Here is an 18,041-nt window from a genome sequence, read left to right on the forward strand (position 1 = left end):
ACTTGCCAGAAAACACAATGGTAGGACTTACTTTTTAAGCATTGAAATCGTCCTGTAGGTGGTACCCAGTCAATCAAATAAATCAAGTACCGATATCTTATGTGTCAAGAAACTTTAAAAAATCATAAAGTCAAACTTTGAAATTTACGGGAATTTAAAGAAATGAAATCAGACATGGAATTGTCATTCTTTCTTCTTTCGTCCTTTTTAGCTTCTGCTCCAGATTTTTCAAAGACTCCGATGAAAAAGTTGATTCAGGTGCAGGTGGGCAGCGAGGTCAGCTTGGACTGTAAACCCAGAGCTTCCCCCAGGGCGCTCTCTTCCTGGAAGAAAGGAGATGTGCCTGTACAGGAGACTGAAAGGTATTCTGTTGTCCAGAAAGGTGGTGATTTATGTGCTTCTCACTTTCCATCGTGATGCCAAAGTAGGTGTTCAGTATGAAGTGAAATGCAGTAGCATTTCAATAAAATGTGAGGTGTTCCAAGAACCGCAATAGCAGTATTTTTGTTTGTAATACTCTCAAGATGATACTCACCAGGTTTTGAAATCTAGAAACAGAGATTTATCTCACCTCTTCCAACATAGAATATTTTAGAAAGGAGTTTCCTCCCCATTTGCCTGGTAAGACTCAAACTGGGATGACAAAGGAATGCGAGCCCTGGACCCAGGCCCTCTCTCAGCTCCTGGTGGCCCAGAGCATCACAGGGCAAAGAGAATATATGACGGCAGCATACGCCAGATGAATACCAATCTTGCCGTTGCCCTATATTGAAATAACTTAGCTTTACAGGTATTAGGTTAAGCAGAAGCTTTCTTGATTTCCTGTTTACTGTAATAATATTTAAAATGAAGAGGCAGAATGGGGCCTACTTAAAAGCACAGCTTCTGGACCCAGACTGCTGGGGTTCAAATCTGTTTTCTTCTGCCAGCTACACGAAGTGACTTACACTTTGTGTGTTTCATTTGTTAATGGTTATGATGATATTAGCACATACTTCACATTATGAGGGTTGCTATGTGGATAAAAGACGTAAATATCCGTATAGCACTTAGGTCAGTACCTGGCATAGAGTAAACATAAGTATTGGCTATCATTATTGTTTATTGAGTACTTACTACCTGCTGGAGCATTATGCTGAAAGCTTCTGGTAAGCAGAATAATGGCCCCACACATGTCCATGTCCTTATCCTGAAGACATATGATTTACATTATTACATTACATGGCAAAAGATAATGAAAGTTAAAGATGGCATTAAGGTTGCTAACCGTTTGCCCTTAAAATGGGGAGATTATATTGGATTATCTGGGTTGCCTTAAGTATTCACCTGGGCACTTGAAAGGGGAAGAAGACAGAGGAAGTGTTTGAAAGAAATGTATGGTAATGAGAGAAGAGCAGGAGAGATTTCCAGCATGAGGGGGACCCTGATTGGGATTGCTGGCTTTGAAGATGGTAGAAGGGGGCCGATGAACAAAGGAATTTCAGACTCCTCTATAAAATGGGAGAATCCTCAGCTGACAGCAAGGAAACAGAGATCTCAGTCCCATAACCTCAATGAACTGAATTCTTCCAGCAACCTGAAGGAGCAGAAAATGATTCTAGGACCTTCCAAAGTAACACAACCGTGACAGCACCTTGATTTTAGCCCATTGAGACCCATACTGGACTTCTGACCTCCCAAACTGTAAGATAATACATTTGTGTTGTTTTAGGCCACTAAACAAGTTTACAGTAACTTGTAATTGGAGAAAAAGGAAACTAATACAGAACTCTACACGTATTATCTCCTTTCAATATCTCTGCAACTCTGTGCTGTTAGATCTTATTATCATCTCCATTTTTACTAATGAGAAAACTAAAGCTTAGAGAAATTATGTAATTTGCCTAAAGTCACATAGCCAGGATGAGCCCCATAGCTAGGGCATAACCATCAAGCTTTTTCAATGCCACATTGTGTACAGGGAGCCCCGAATCTGAGAGGTGGTCTCATCCTTTGAAGTCATGGGGTCCAAATTATCCTCTTTGGAGATGGGGGAAAACAAACAAACAATTTCTTAGACTAAGAAATGTAGATTTACTTTTCCAAAATTGCAAAGTCTTATTGTAGACAGACAAGCAGGTTGCGCTGCTTTTAGATTACAGTCCCAAAGATTTTTTTGTGAGTTGCTTATGACAACACAATCTGCTCTCCCTCAGATATTTTATGGGAGACACCTCCGTTAAAAGGCAGCCACAGCAGGAGGACAAGGCCAAGTTGTCAGCTGAGTGGTTACAAAACACAATCCAACTAAGTGCTAGGCGGCACAGAATAGATTTCTGGAACAGGAAATTAATTAGTGATTTGGAGTTTAGTTGTTGAAGCCAGTTTAAACAATTATAGGCACAAACGAGTTAATTTTGGCTGTGATGGAAGTTAAGTGTTCGTGTATAACTGGTGACTTTTTGTTGTCAAAAACATTTTAGAGTTTTAATTGTATGCATAAATTAAATAGTGATTATGTTCCAAGGACTTAAATGCTTTGCAAAATAATAAACCCACTTGTCCTCACAGTAGTGCCTAGAGGTTTTTAATCTTAATTTTAATTTTAAAAGGGGATAAAAGATTAAGAAATTTAGCTAAAGGCACACAGGAGAGATTTACTCCCACTTTAGAGAGTGATGGGACAATGCAGGGAAAGAGTTTAAATTCTAGAATCTCACCTGGTATTTTGACTTGGCCACTTGCTACCTTGGTATCATTAGGTCAGTTATGTAACGCCTCTGAACATTAATTTCCTCATCTATAAAACAGAAAGAATAATTGCCACCTTATACAGTTGCTATAAAGTAAGCATTTACCATGATGTCTGATATCTGTAGATCCGCTGATCAGGAAAACGAGGTTATGTTACAGATAAAAAGTTGGAAGTAACAGTGGCTGAAAGAGATAGAATTTGTTGGTTGGTTGGTTGGGCAGTTCATTGGCTGGCTGGTCTCTTAGAAGGTAGGCAGTTAAGACTACCTGGAATCCACAGTCATCAGAGATGCGCGCCCCTTTTATCTTGCTGCTCTACCATCCTCACATCAGGAACCAGGACGGCTGCTGGGACATCAGCCTCCCAAGGCATCCTTCCCAATGTCATCCCAGTGTCATCCCCCAATGACAGGAAGGAGGAAGGTAGAAATCAAGATACATTTACTCCCTTTTAAGAATCTTCCCAGAATCCCCATCCAATAATTTTCCTTATGCCTTACTGGTCAGAAATTAATTCCCTGGCCAAACTTAGCTGCAGAAGAGGCTGGGAAATACAGATTTCTTTCCTGGGTGGGAGTGTGCCCAATGAGAAATTGGGATTATGTTTTAAGAAGAAAGGGGGGAAAGTGGTGGTTACTCCAACCATGTCTTATGTTCATAAAAGTTATTTCTCTGACCCTTTCAAGCTTACTGACCCTGTACTTTGTATTAAGTATTTCTAACATCTCCCCAGTGAATAAGGAAACTGTCAGGTATAAAAATAAGGTTAAAAGAGGAAACATGTTTAGGAGAAGGCTCCATAGTGCTGCAGTCTTTCCTAGGTATCTTAGTTTGAGCTTTTGTAACATAATACCATAAACTGGCTGGCTTGAACAGTGGAAATTTACTTCTCACGGTTCTGAAGGATGGAAGCCAGAATCAGGGTGCCAGCGTGGTTGAATTCTGGTAAGGACAGCTGCCTTCTCCTTATATCCTCAGCAAAGCAGAAAGGGAGCCAGAGAGCTCTCTGAGGTCTCGTCTATAAGGACAGTAATCCCATTTATGAAGGCTCTACCGTCATGGTCTAATCACCTCCTAAAGGCCCTGCCTTCAGATACCATCACATTGGATATTAGGATTTAACATATAAATTTTGGGGAAACCCTAATATTCAGTACATGGCACTAGGTCTGGTGGTTTGGATTTTGCTTTTATCTCTTTGGACAGCAAAAGCACTGATATGCCAGGGCCTTGATGCTTAGGGGAAAAGCTGCTAGAAGCAATTATGGAACAAGTTGCAGAGTTGAATCTACTCCAAGTTCATGTGAAATCAGAGTGGGTCTCAGCCATCACTTGGCAACAAAAGCGCCATGTCCATCCCTCTCGGTCTGCAGGCTTAAGCCAAACTGGGGAAGCACTTTAAATGATAGATTTATTGTGGTTGTTCAGTCATGGGCTGTTCCAACATAAAACATGCAGACTCAAATCTCATCTTGGGGACAAATGAATTCATTGATGCATTTGAAAATATAAGAGAAGGCAAAAATTTTTGATGGGATATTTATGGCAAGATTTTAAATCTATAAAATTTTTACTTAGTTTTTTTTCTTGTGTTTCGGTTTTTGTTTTGTTTATTTGGGGTTTTTTTGGTGGATCAACATGGGTTTGTCAGTGAATAAGACACGATAAATAGGAAAGCTTTCTCTAGCCTAGCATATGGGCTGTTGACAAATGCACTTTTGCTTAAGCCTATATATACATACATATATATATATATAGTATGATATAAACATAGATATCTATGTATTTATATAGATATATAGTATCATTCAAAGCCTGAATCAGAACAAAAATTCAAGGATTAAATATGTCTTTTAAAAATTATATAAATTGATAAATATGTCTACTATGTAAACCACACAATATGTTTGAATAATTATAATCTATCTAGTTTGAAAGTTTTTATATCAGCACAGTTACAGTTTTGAATCTTGCATCAGCCATAGTAATGTAGATCTAAGTGAGCGAGACGCCTGAATTACAGAAAGGTTTTGAAGAAATCAGTTAGTGCTTTCAAGTAGAGAGAGCATTTCAAGCTAAGGTAATAAAGGGATTACTTCCCAACAGAGGTCTTAGTAAAGCTTCTGTGAATAGATAACAAGGGCTTATAATGCACATAGTGATTCCTGAGCTCTTAAAATTAAGTGCTCATTCATTCATTTGAAAATATTTTGAATACCTACTGTGTGCTAGGCACTAGGTATTTAATTTTCACCAGAGAAGTTAATCCCATTATTTGTAGATTTTCAGGATATCAGGCAGGTAACACAGGACCTTTATAATAAAACTCAATTGACAAAATACAGAATGTTCGGTGATTATCTGAGGAGGCCCCATCTCCAATTTAGGGTGCAGAGCAGGCTTTCTGGAGGATGTAATGTCTATACCAAGGCTTGAACAATGACTAGGATTCACTGGAGAAGAGTGCTCAAAGTAGGAGGAACAGCCTGTGCAAAGGCACAGAGGCAAGGACAAGAATAGTCATTTGATGTTCAGTGCAACTCGAGTGAAAAGTCACTTAGGCGGGAGGGCTGCAGAGGGAGCGAGGCCATGGAGGTAAGCGAGGATCTTATTGTGAATGACACAGGAAGCCAAATGAAATAGAGTTTCGGCTTTATTTCCTGTGAAAGCAACATAATAAGGTAGCAGTTAAAAGATCAAATTTATTTTTTAAAAATTTATTTTATTGAAATATAGTTGATTTACAATGTGTTAATTTATGCTGTACAGCAAAGTGATTCAGTTATACATATGTATACTTTCTTTTTCATATTCTTTTCCATTATGATTCATCACAGGATACTGAGTATAGTTCCCTGTGCTATACAGTAGGACCTTGTTTATCCTTTCTATACATAATAGTTTGCATTTGCTAATCCCAAACTCCCAATCCTTCCCTACCCTACCCACTCTTCCCCTTGGCAACCACAAGTCTGTTCTCTATGTCTGCGAGTCAGCTTCTGTTTCGTAGATAAGTTCATTTGTGTCATATTTTAGATTCCACATATAAGTGATATCATATGGTATTTGTCTTTTTCTTTCGACTTACTTTGCTTAGTATGATAATCTCTAGGTCCATCCATGTTGCTGCAAATGGCATTATTTCACTCTTTTTTATGGCCGAGTAGTATTCCATTGTATGTATGTAAGTGTGTGTGTGTATGTGTGTGTGTGTGTGTGTGTGTGTGTGTGTATGTATCACATCTTCTTTATGAATTCATCTGTCGACGGACATTTAGGTTGCTTCCATGTCTTGCCTATTGTGAATAGTGCCGCAGTGAACATTGGGATGCATGTATCTTTTCGAATTATAGTTTTCTCCAGATATGTGTCCTGGAGAAAGATCAAGTTTATGTTTAAAAAAAGTCACAACAGTGGCAGTAGAGAGCATGAATCGGAGCAGTTGGAACTTGAGGCAAGATTCCCAGTTAGCAGCAATTGAGCAGTTTGAACAGGAGAGGATTAGAGCCTAAAATAAAGAAATGGCAATGAGAATGGAGAGAAGTATTGAGGGGTTGTGAAAAAGTTAAATCAGCAGGACAGAGGACTCCATTAAAGATTTGGAGAGAAGATGCTAGTCAAGGCTGAATCCTAAATTTCCAATTCAGGCGTCAGGATCGTGATAGACCTATCCCTGTCGTGAGATAGACCTATCCCTGTCGTGAGACAGGGAACAATACAGAAGGAGCAGAGGTGAGGGCAAATATGATAAATTCAATTTGAAATTGTTTCAGTTTGAAATGCTTGTTGACAAACCAACTGGCTATATCTGTGTGCTTTTAAAGGTTGACTCTCTAAATCTGGAACTAAGGAGAGCGGCCTGAGCTACAGATAGAAATTTAGGTGTTACGTGTATACAGATGGTAGCTGAAACCATGACAGTGGATAAAAGTTTCTAGGAAGGTACATATCATTAGACAGTAAATCATTACATTAAAGGAGGGTCTGTATCTTAATTCTGAAGCTTATGGAAATTTAAATGTAATTCGAGGATGCCTGTTTTTACAATATCATTTAAATGACTAACAGTCACAATGTATAAAGCAATTGATATATTAAGTCAGGGTCCAGTTAGGTCACCTGGAATGCAGATATTCTAAACTTTTAAATTACTAATATTAATTCTGAGTAGAGTTTTTTTTCCTTCTTTTGGTTTGATATTTGTATCATCCAGTACTGAGAAAAACTATTCTGCTTTTCACCCTTCAGAAAGGAGGTTTTCTTTTATAAACAGAAATGCTCTACCCTTTGAGCATCCAATGGTTTTTCACTAAATTTCAACGTTTTAGTGCTGTTGGATTCATTCACTTAAATCCACATGTTTTCAAAAGACTTGAAATAAAACAGGAAGTTTTGTCTCCTTTAAGCCATGGAAAATTCTAAAAGACCCTGGAGAATGTGAATAGGCTTGGTATGCAAGAAGAAGTAGCCACAGCTGGCATGTTTTAAAGAATGTTTAGCTTTTCTGTTTCACTTAGTGGTACTTAAAACACATTAGCCAATTAGCTTTAAAAACGGGGCTTTCACTTGAATGCTATTGCTTATAATAGTATATATTTTATTACAATGGCCTCAATTCAGAAGAGAGTAAAACAATGGCCCATTATTTCTAATTAAACACATTAAAATTGTTTCGAAGGTTCTAGGCAGCATTTAATACTATAGAAATTTAAATGCTTTTTAAAGAAAGAAATAAACATTTTCCCCAAATATTAATAGCCATAATCCAGACAGTGTTTTTTAAAATGTATTAACCAATTTTAATGTATTTTTTGCATGTAGTTAGAAGCTGACTTTAAAAGACAGTGAGCTTGGTATGCTGTATGATTCCGTTTATATGACAGACCGGAAAAAGGCACGCTTCACAGACAAAAAACAGTGATCACTGCTTGTCAGGGGCTGGGAGTGGGTGGAGAGATTGACTATTTTGGGGCATGGGAGAATTTTGGGGGGTGCGGGAATTGTTTTAGATCTTGATTATGACAGTGGTTACATGTCTACATTCATTTGTTAAAACTCACAGAACTGTACAGCAAAAAAGGTGGATTATTTTCTCTATAAATTATACCTTAATTTTTTACACAAAATTTTGCAAGCGATTTTACAGTCATCTCATCCTGATTTCATGAGTGGCTTCGTATAGGAGTTTCAAAGCTCAAGAAACGCCCCCAACTGGTCATTTTGGCCCTTTTGTGAAACACTGAGTAGTTGGATGACGTTACTTCGAAGTAGAATCTAAACTTTTGCCGGTAAACAGGATAATTCCATCAGAGCGAGAACCACTTGGCATTTCTGCCATCGCTACTACCAGTCGCCACAGTCTTGCTTTGTAAAGATGTGTCTGGGGACTCTGTTACTATCCAGCGAATCTGTTAGATAGTATTTCCCTTGGCTTGAGCTCTTAGATGACGAAAAAGAGCTCATTTGCCAGGTCGTTTCTATCTCCATTCCCTCCGCATTTCCTCACATTTCTTGGCTTCTCTGTCTCTTATCACAGTGGAGTGGATTTTTCTTCATGCTGTTCAGAATACTGCTCTCTCTCTGCCTGCCATTGCTCCTTTCACCAGACAGCCATCTGGGTTATCTTCCCCATCACCCTTTGTCTCCCCATCTCAACAGCTGTCCCCTCACAACCATCAGAGAGGTAATGAAGCCCAGAGAGTATCAGTTCATCTACCCTTGGGTACACAGCCAAGATCTCAGCCAGTCCTCTACTTCTGTACCCTTAACTCCAGATTGATCTCTCACTGGTAAATTTACAAGAGCAAAGGAGAATTTTATTTAACACATGTGATGTTGCCTCCTGTCAGAACCTGGATGTTAGTTGTATCGAGGTTGATGTCCTTGCTTCCTGTCTGCAGGGAAGGTACTCAGGCTGTCCACCAGTTTGTCTTATCTTTATTCAGCACTGGGGACAGTGCCCAGCACTGGGAATACAGCCCTCAAGGAGCCCACACATTCTTTTAGGATGTGGAAAATTTACCCATCAGTTATTCTGGGAGAGACTGTATAATTAAAGTGACCGTATATAATTTATTCTACAATCTGGGACATTTTGAAAGAGAAAGGGGACCCTGTTAGTAATTCCCGCCAAGACAACACGTAGAAACCAAGGTTGGCCCGAGGAAACAGGACATTGCCACCCTGTCTCTCATGGGGTGTCTATAAGCCAGTAAGAAGCACAGAGAAGAGATGCTGTCTCAGCCAGCATCTTGGGGCAGTGGACAGGCAGTTCCATACAGAGAGGTGTCTCGAAGGAAGTGATGTAGCTCTATTTTGAAGGATCTGTGAAACCAAGGAAAGCAAAAAAGTAGGGAAAACACCATTTGAACAAAATGATTGCATAGACAGGAGGTGAAACCGGTTATGTATTGCGATTGTGTCCAAGGTAAAGTTCACATGTGATCAGGTAAATAAGAAAGCCTAAGCTGAGTTCCTTCCCAGATCGAGAACCATCTCTCTCCTTCAGAGGAGGTGAACATCGAAGGAAGATAATTTTTTTTGAAGGCGAGATTGAGATGCCTGGGTAACTATGCAAGAGTCTCAGAGAATAGAGAACAGTCTCCTTCTGTCTCTCTGTTTCCCAACCCATATTTCCATTTCTCTCATGCTTCCAGCTGGAAAGAGAAGAGGAAACGGTGCATTTGCCCCATAACTCCCACACCCTATGAGAAGATTCAGCTAGTATTTGAGAGTGAAGATAATCAAGAGAGGAGTTAATGCAACCCAAGACTTTGGGTTTGGAATGCAACTCATGGGAAGGGTTTGAAATGGGACTCATGGGAAGGGATCATAGTCACTTTCTCTCCTCCATTCCCCATTCTCCAGCCACCAACAGAGACCTACAGGTCTTCTCCTCTTAACCACAGGCAGCTAAATTTTCTGCATATTTGTATCATTACTTACATGCATTATTTATGCGTGATTGACATGCAGTATACTAATCACTCTGCACATTATTCACCGTGTCAGATGAAGTTAAGTGTAAGTTTTATTTGCTTCTTGATTTAATTTTAGTACTTGGTAAGAGCAGAGCGTCGAAGTCGAAAAGACGTGGGTCAAATCATACCACCTGTGTGATATTAGGCAGGTTACTTAACCCCCGAGCCTTGGTTTCCTTACTTTGTGCAACAGGGCCAGAAATTCTTACTTTGCAGGGTTAGTTGGTCTGTTAGGTGGCATTTGCTTGGTGGCATAGCCAACTCTGAGCAAGAGGTTGGCTAAAAAAACCTGATCTCCCCTGACAGGCAGAGAAAAGGACACATTACTTCCAACTCTGCCCTGCCCCATTTCTCTCACATTCATTCCTTCTTTTTCTCAGGAGACTCAAGTTGCAATGGTAAAAATAATAAAGTATGTGAAGCATCTTCTCTGGTGGCTTCTACATAGGCTCTCAAAAAAGGGACCTGCTACTGTTGATACAGTTTCTTTTTTTTTTTGCGGTACGCGGGCCTCTCACTGTTGTGGCCTCTCCCGTTGCGGAGCACAGGCTCCGGACGTGCAGGCTCAGCGGCCATGGCTCACGGGCCCAGCCGCTCCGCAGCACGTGGGATCTTCCTGGACCGCAGCACGAACCCGTGTCCCCTGCATCGGCAGGCAGACTCTCAACCACTGCACCACCAGGGAAGCCCGATACAGTTTTTTTTAATTTATTTTATTGAAGTATAGTTGATTTACGATGTAATAATTTCTACTGTACAGCAAAGTGATTGTTATAGAAAAAATATACAATCTTTTTCATATTCTTTTCCATTATGATTTATCCCAGGATATTGAATATAGTTCCCTGTGCTATACAGTAGCACCTTGTTCTTTATGCATTCTATATATAATAGTTTGCAGCTACTAATCCCCAAATCTACAGTTTTTAATTTTTTTTTTTTCATCGTGTTTCTCAGATACGTTAAGAGTAACAAGACTGGGTTAAAAGAAAGGTGAGTAAAGACCTTTCTTTTTTACAAAAACGAGATTAGTTTTACATTATTTAACCATGAATAAATTCTACCCAAATGTTATTAAAGAATTTGCAGCTGTGAAATGGTTTCTAAAATTATATCAACTAAATTTTGCAGATGACCATGTGGTTCTTAAATCCATATTTTAAATTTGATTTTTATGGATTATAAAAGTTAGGGCCCCTTTAAAAATATTTTGTCAGTTCTATGATTTTGGTAGGGGAAAGCAGGTTAGTGAATTCCAATGCTAGGCATTGGAATCTACTTCCAGCCCGTTCTGTGTTAGAACCGGGTACATGAATTCATAACCGTGCTCGGCATGGATGTTTTATTTACTGGGTGTGTCTCTCTGTACCACATCCATTTGGTCATATAGAATTTCTCACTCAAGCCGCCAAATCCCACATGCATTTTCCTACGGCTCAGTCAGTGTTCTATATCTCTGCTTTCACTGAAAATTCAAAGAAAAAATATTTTATTGAGGACCCCTGTCATATCATAACCTACTACCATTGCACTTTTTCTCGTAATAATGTTTAAGACAGGAAAAAGCAGGAGACTTCTCTCAAAATAAGAATATTGACTCCTTTAACATTATCAAGAGTGCCTACCATTGCCTTCTGAGTAATTCTTAAAAAGAAAGGAGGACAAAACAGAATTCTCATTGCACTCTGCATTTATCCTCCTGTGATTTACTCTGGCTGGAATGTCTTTTCTTGTCTTTCTTGCAAACCCCTGCTTATCACTCAAGGCCCAGCTTAATGTTACTCACCATGAGAAGCCTTTCCCAAGCCCAATAGGTGAGGTTAACTGCACTTTCTTCTGCTTTACCCTTGTGGTTTCTTTAGGCCCAACTGTGTCATTTAACACAGTGTATTGTGGCCGTTTGTGCAGAAGGCCATCTCACCTGGATTCTCACCTTCTCTATCTTTGTAGACTTGGTCACTGTTCCATACATGTTTATTCGTTTCAACATTCATTTACTCATCAAATATTTATTCAGCACCTACTGTTCCCACTAACTATTGCTGCATAATAAATCACCCTAAAATTTAACGGTGTAAAACAGCAATCGCTTTATTATCGCTCGCCGTTTCCATGGGTCAGGAATTGGGGAAAGGCTTGGCTCGGCAGTGTTTGTTCGGAGTGTCTCACGTGGTTGCAGTCAGGCTTGTGCTGGAGCTGGAGCTGCTGGGGGCTGGCCGTGCACTGCTTTCTCTCTGGCAGGCCCATAGCCTCTCCATGTGGTCTCTCCACGTGGGCTAGTTTGGGTTCCCTCAAAACATGGTGGCCTCACGGGGAGTTGAAATGCTTATATGGCAGCTAAAGTCTTCAGGAGCGAATATTCAAGCAAGCAAGGTGGAAGTTGAATAGGCTAGTCTCAGAAGACACAAAACCTTACTTTCCTTGCATTCCATTGGTTACCAGTGAATCACTGAGCTGACCAGGTTCAGGAGGAGGGGGATTTGACTCCACCTCTTGATGGGAGAGTACTGTAGCAAGATTCTAGGAGAGCATTTGGGATGGGAAATCTTACTGTGGCCACCTTTGGGAAGTACAATCTGGCATACCCACCCGGCATGCCTTGTTCCAGGCTTGGAGAAAACCACAGTGAACAGGACAGATATGGTCCCTTCCTTGTGGAACTTGCAGAAGGGAGAGACAGCATACGAATAAGTTAAGAAGATAATTTCTTTAGCCATTAAGGGCAAAAAGTATATAACCATATAGGGTATTTCAAGAAAGCCCTCCTTAAGGAAGTAACTTCTGGACAGAGAACTAAATAGTAAGAAGCAATGGGTCATGCCAAGAATTGGAAGATGTGCCTCGCAGGAAGAGGTCCCAACAGAACAAAGGTCTGGAGATGGGAATGAAATTGACTCATTTGAGAATCAGGAGCAAAGCCAGTGTGACTGAAGAATCATGCATAGAAAGGGAGAATGATGAAATATGAGGTCCCAGAGACAGGCAGAATCCAGAAATGGGGCCTTTGAAGACAGTGATAAAACTGCTGGATTTTATTTTAAATGGAATAAGAAGTCATTGGTGATTTTAACACAGAGTGTGACGTACTCTGGTTAAAAAAGGTAACTCTGGCTGTAGTGTGGAGAGTGGGTTGAGGAGAGAAAGGGGGAAAGCAATGAATCTGGTTAGGAGGCAACTTGGAGTTGTCAAGGTAAGATGTACTGGAGGCTTGATTTAGGGTAACAGTGGAGGAAATGGAGAAAAGGATATTGTGTGTTTTGAGGTAGCGCTTGATGAATTTGTACCTCAGATACAAAATTTCATACCAGAGCATCAAATTTTCTTGATAGTTGTGGTGCACCCCCCGCGCCATTAGATTGAAAGTCTCTAAAGGATAGGGGCTAGTTCTTACTCATACATGTGTTTTTCAAAACACTTAGAGTGTCATAAGTACTCAACAAATATTTGTTGAAGTGAATTTTATCCTTTTTTGGATCGCTTCCCATGTCTTAAAAGTACCTATAATTTTCTTATTTAATTTATTACAGCAATTTCTTAGAAATGTATAAAATTGATTTTTTTATAGATTTCTACTTGAGGCTTCCTATTCAAATATGAAAAGTGCTATATTTTAGTTTATTCTTCCCCCTCCCTGAAGCCCTTAATAGAAATAGGGGGGAATGGATGGAAGAATGGTTGAAGGAATGATTAGGTGAGGTGCAATTGCACTTCTGTGAAAAAGGAATAAACACGCGGGTTGTTGTTGGTGATGCTTGATGCCTCCCACATAGTTATACTGGAAAGGAGTTATTCATAATTTATGATCTGTTCTGTAAGTTCCAATGAATTGGTACACTGAGTTACATTTCTTACTACCTAACAAATTTAAAAAAAAAACCATTTTGTACTTGCACGTGTTTTCCACTTCCTGATATTATCTGTGGTATTTTATAATCCTGTCTTAATGTAGATGTCATTGCTAGAGCAGTTTTTGTTGGCGCACGAGAGCGTTTGACCCTTTGAGAGTCTTGCAATTCTGAAAAAAACCTCTGTAATTGGGACTGAATATATAAAATCTGTCTTGTTTTGGGAAAAAATTATTTTCTAACCTGTTACAATCAAATGCTAAAGAAGGAAATACCTTTAACTTAAAGATTGTATTAGGCACTTAATTTTCTGCAGTATTTATTGATTTACATAAATGGGAAAATCGTAGTTTTTAAAGCTTGATATAAAGTATATGTTTTTCTAGTTTAGGCTCTTGAAACACCTTATACCTTACTTAGTTTATTATATATTATTTTCTTATGACTACTCATTTTAATACCTTTATGTCTTCTGGTTTATTTCATTTACTAACATCATGCCTCATTCCAAAAAGAACTTGAGGACAGTTTATTAGAGTACACACAAAATGAACATTGAAGACAAAAAATATGCCAGAGTTCAAATTTCCTAGAATGTAAGTTTTATTAGGACAGAATAAATTCTTACCAGTAAATCCTTTTTGCTTATTGCAGAGCATGGTCCATAGTACATGTTCAGTAAATACTTGTAGAGTGAATATCCGACGTTAGTGTACCAAACCTATGCCAACAGATCCATTCGCTTTGTTGAGATCCACAATTTTGGCTCAACACTTTTAACAAATGAGCAGAGAAAAATACTGCTAATAACACAATCCACACTGTCTGTAAGATTGAATGAAGCCATTTGATAAGGAGATATGCAACTCTTCCTAGGCAAAAGTATGCAAATGGATATGTCCAAATGCCATGGATTGTGATGGAGAGAACATTGAGTAATATATGAGTTAATGTCCTTAAAATGAAATATGAATTTTAATTTTTTTTCTTTGTCATAATCCAAGGGTAACTTTGAGTTTTAAGACTTAAGACGCTTGAGGAATAGATAGACACTGTTTTTCAGCTAATCTTACATGAATATTATTTCTCACATGTATGGTTTAATAAGCATGTAAATAGAAATTATTTCAAGGTTATTTTCAGCGTCGAGAATCTGAGGTAAAGAGAAGGTGCTGCTGTGAAAATACAGAGTCAAATGCTTAAAGAGTCAACTGAACTAGTATTAAAGCTTATATCATCTTATTAGAGGTGTGATGGATCACCAGACCCTGTGTCTGAATAGATGATGGCGATTAAACTCTGCATGGAAGAGGGACAACAAAGTTCAGATTATTGGGGCTGAGATTTTTCTCAGAAAACCTTGGGACCCACTCCAGTGTGTGGATACACGTCTGAGCTAAGACTCTGCCTTCTTGAGCTATGCAATATTCCCTCTCTCTTTCTGTGCAAGATAATTTTTAAGGAGCCAGTCATCAAATGTACACAGTCATATAAATAGAAAATCTCAATAAAGCACATCTTAAAAGATTCACACTAAAGCATCCAAGACAAAGAGATTCCAGTGCACTCCTGTGTCATTGGATGAGTTGAATTGCTAGCAGGAGTCGCTAACCTGATGTCCACAGAAGCTTAGACAATTCATCCTGAATCGTATCAGATCTTTTGTTATTGTTATGGTTGTATATGTGTTTATCTGTTCTGCCGAGAGAGTCCTCAGATTTTTCAAATATTCAAAGAACTTTGTGTCCCAGAAAGGTTAGAAACACTGCATAAGGTTGTAAATGAGTCAGTTAAATATTGATGGACATCTATAAAAGAGGATGACCTTGGAATTGAAATAGTGGGGCTAAAACCATTTCATCTTGCAAGAGCTCAACATCAGGGTATGTGTTTGGGGGGGGCCATTCTTGATTTGTGATAGAACCTTGTAGAAAATTAGAAAATTGTATAGAAAATTGTCTCAGAACCCTTCATATTCATTAAGACAACAAATATTTATTGAACAAATACTATGTGTGTGTCACCAACTATTAGTAACTTGTATTTTTTAGGGATTTGGGCACTCTAGCTAAGAATTAATACAAGAATATTGAACAAAATTGTTAGATTAGCTGTAGAAACTGACTTAGGAATGGACAGGAACTAGTTGGCTCCAGGAATCCTGGATTGTCCCATCTTGTCAGGGCAAGTGCTGGAATGAATAAACTAATCATTATTTTCATCCTTGTGTCTCAAATCAAAGTCTGCAGAGGGAGAGCCCAAAGGACGTAGCCTAGATGACTGTTTTTCAAAGTGTGGTCCTCATATCGGCAGCACCAGAATCACCTGGGAACTTATTAGAAATGTAAGTTCCGGGGCCCTGTCCCACACCTCATCTGGTGGTGGGCCCAGCAGTGGGTATTTGAAGGACTGAGTCCTCCAGGCGAATGGTGCATAGTAAAGTTTGGGAAATGTTGCCCTGTGTCCGGTATCTCCCCCTTGGCTAGGATAGGATGGGGCCCATGACTGGTTTCTACTAAGACTGCATACAGTAGTGGAAGAGAATTCTCCAAAGGAAGATCTGTGTTGGTTCCCAAAGAAAGGGGAATAGATTCTGGGCAGCCAAAAAGTATCCAGCACCTTCTACATCCCTTGAATCAATGAAATTTCCCTTTTGCGTACAAGGTATCTTGCTTCTAGCATTATTGTTGGAGGTGGGCTCCATTCCAGGACTGCTAGTCTCTAGGGGGAAGGACACCCATTTGGGTAACACTTGTGTCTCTCTTCAACCCTTCCCCAGAGAAAGTGTCTGACTCCTGAAATTGGGTGGAAGACCTTGACATTGTAGCTCAGACGTCTTCCTTCTTTCTCTTTGGTGTCTGCCTGCCTGTAGAGAATGAATGTATTCTGCTGTTCTGTTTACCATACAGGAAGGGAGCTTGCCCTTACAGGGAGGGCCTGTGCTCGTCTGCATGTGCCAGGAAGCTTAGGCCTGCCTAATTCTGGAATGAAGTGTCAGGAAACCATAGCTGCTCACTTAAGCAGTTTTGCGTCAGCTTTCTGTGTATTACAGCTGACGTCTTGATTTGCATTGCTTTGACTCATGAATCTCTCAGGCAAAGAAGAATAGTGTCGAGTATGAGGCCCCTTTGAATCTTATTTAGTATTCTTTACGAGTTTATCTTTGAATACATGAGCCATCAGAGAACTGTTGATTTGTCATGTTTGTTTGTTTTACTAACTCATCTGAGCATTTATAATTTTTGCAGATCCTCTGTTGTATGAGGATTTAAATGTTTCAAATGGACTGTTGCCTGGGCCTCACGAATTACTTAGATGAATAGTTTTATTTAATCATTCAAGCTGGAAATCTTATTTTAGAGGCATTGTGTTCTATAGTGTGAGTCCATTTTAGGAGGAAAAAAACTGTTGAGTCTCTGTCTTAATATATTTAGCTCCAAATATATTTGTTACGATAGATGTACATTTGGAAAGGTTTTATACGTGTAATGAAAATGTTCCTTTATTGTTGGTTCTCTTCTTATAAATATGAGGAAGTATTAATTAATGTGAAAAATGTATATTTATCTTGGCTACAGCGTGGAGCCACATCCTGTTTCTCTAGGACTTCAGGTGCCTGTTCTGTGTAACATGTGTAGCAACAAAGTAACACAGCTGCATATTATTAGCCTGGTGCTTACTCAAAGAAAGGATAATTAACTGCTGAATCTTCTCTACTCTGCCTGTCTTTTCCTTGGAGACTTTCTAACCAATAAATCACTAAACTGACACTGTTTAATTCATAAGATGAAAGCTCAACATGGTATAACTAAAAGAATGAAAATGCTAGTATTATTTTCCTAAATACTATTTGTAGGTTATCTTTGGACTCAAGGGGGAGACGTTATTTACCAAGCATATGGAAATGAGATCGGTTGTAAAGGAAAATATACACTATATGCTCTTTGTCTCTGGCGTTTATTTTCTCATGCGTTTTCATCAACTTATATGTGATTTTCTTAACTGTCATTATTTATCCTGTCATATATGCATTGTGAGTACTTTTCTCTTGTAGCTAATTTTAAACATCCGTCTCTTACAATATGTACTAACAAAGTGAAGTCCAAAATAGCCTTGTTATTTTCTATAGAACAGTTTAATCATTACAGTCTCATGTGATCTCATCTCCACTGAGATGAGCTTCCTGAGAAAACGTAGAGTTGCAGTGTGTTTGTTAAAATTCAAGTTGAATAAAGTACTGTAATATTCAGAAAATAGGCAGGGGGAAAAGAATGTTTTCAGAAATCCTGCCTTGCGTGCATAATACTGCATACCTTTCTCATTCTAATACACGGTGTCTTATTATGGGTGCTTAAATGTCATCATACAGTATAGGTCAACGTTGCCTAGACAACAGTCTACTTTCAGAGCAAACAGTGTTTCTTAACAGTCATACATTCAATTCCATCACTGAACTACAGCATGGACCATTAGACCAGCATAG

At 39.1% G+C, this 18,041-nt stretch overlaps 1 protein-coding gene across 2 annotated transcripts in view; it reads left to right on the top strand.

Annotated features, from left to right (window-relative positions):
* CNTN3 (contactin 3) overlaps positions 1-18,041 on the top strand; it is a 362,773-nt gene that overhangs the window by 270,305 nt on the left and 74,427 nt on the right. For both annotated transcript variants that reach the window (XM_060308062.1, XM_030867739.2), the window contains exon 11: positions 212-362. In XM_060308062.1, coding sequence (XP_060164045.1) covers positions 212-362 — 151 coding nt within the window. The remainder of the gene's footprint in view (positions 1-211; positions 363-18,041) is intronic.

This window comes from Globicephala melas, chromosome 11, assembly GCF_963455315.2.
Source record: "Globicephala melas chromosome 11, mGloMel1.2, whole genome shotgun sequence".
NCBI classification, from domain to species: domain Eukaryota; kingdom Metazoa; phylum Chordata; class Mammalia; order Artiodactyla; family Delphinidae; genus Globicephala; species Globicephala melas.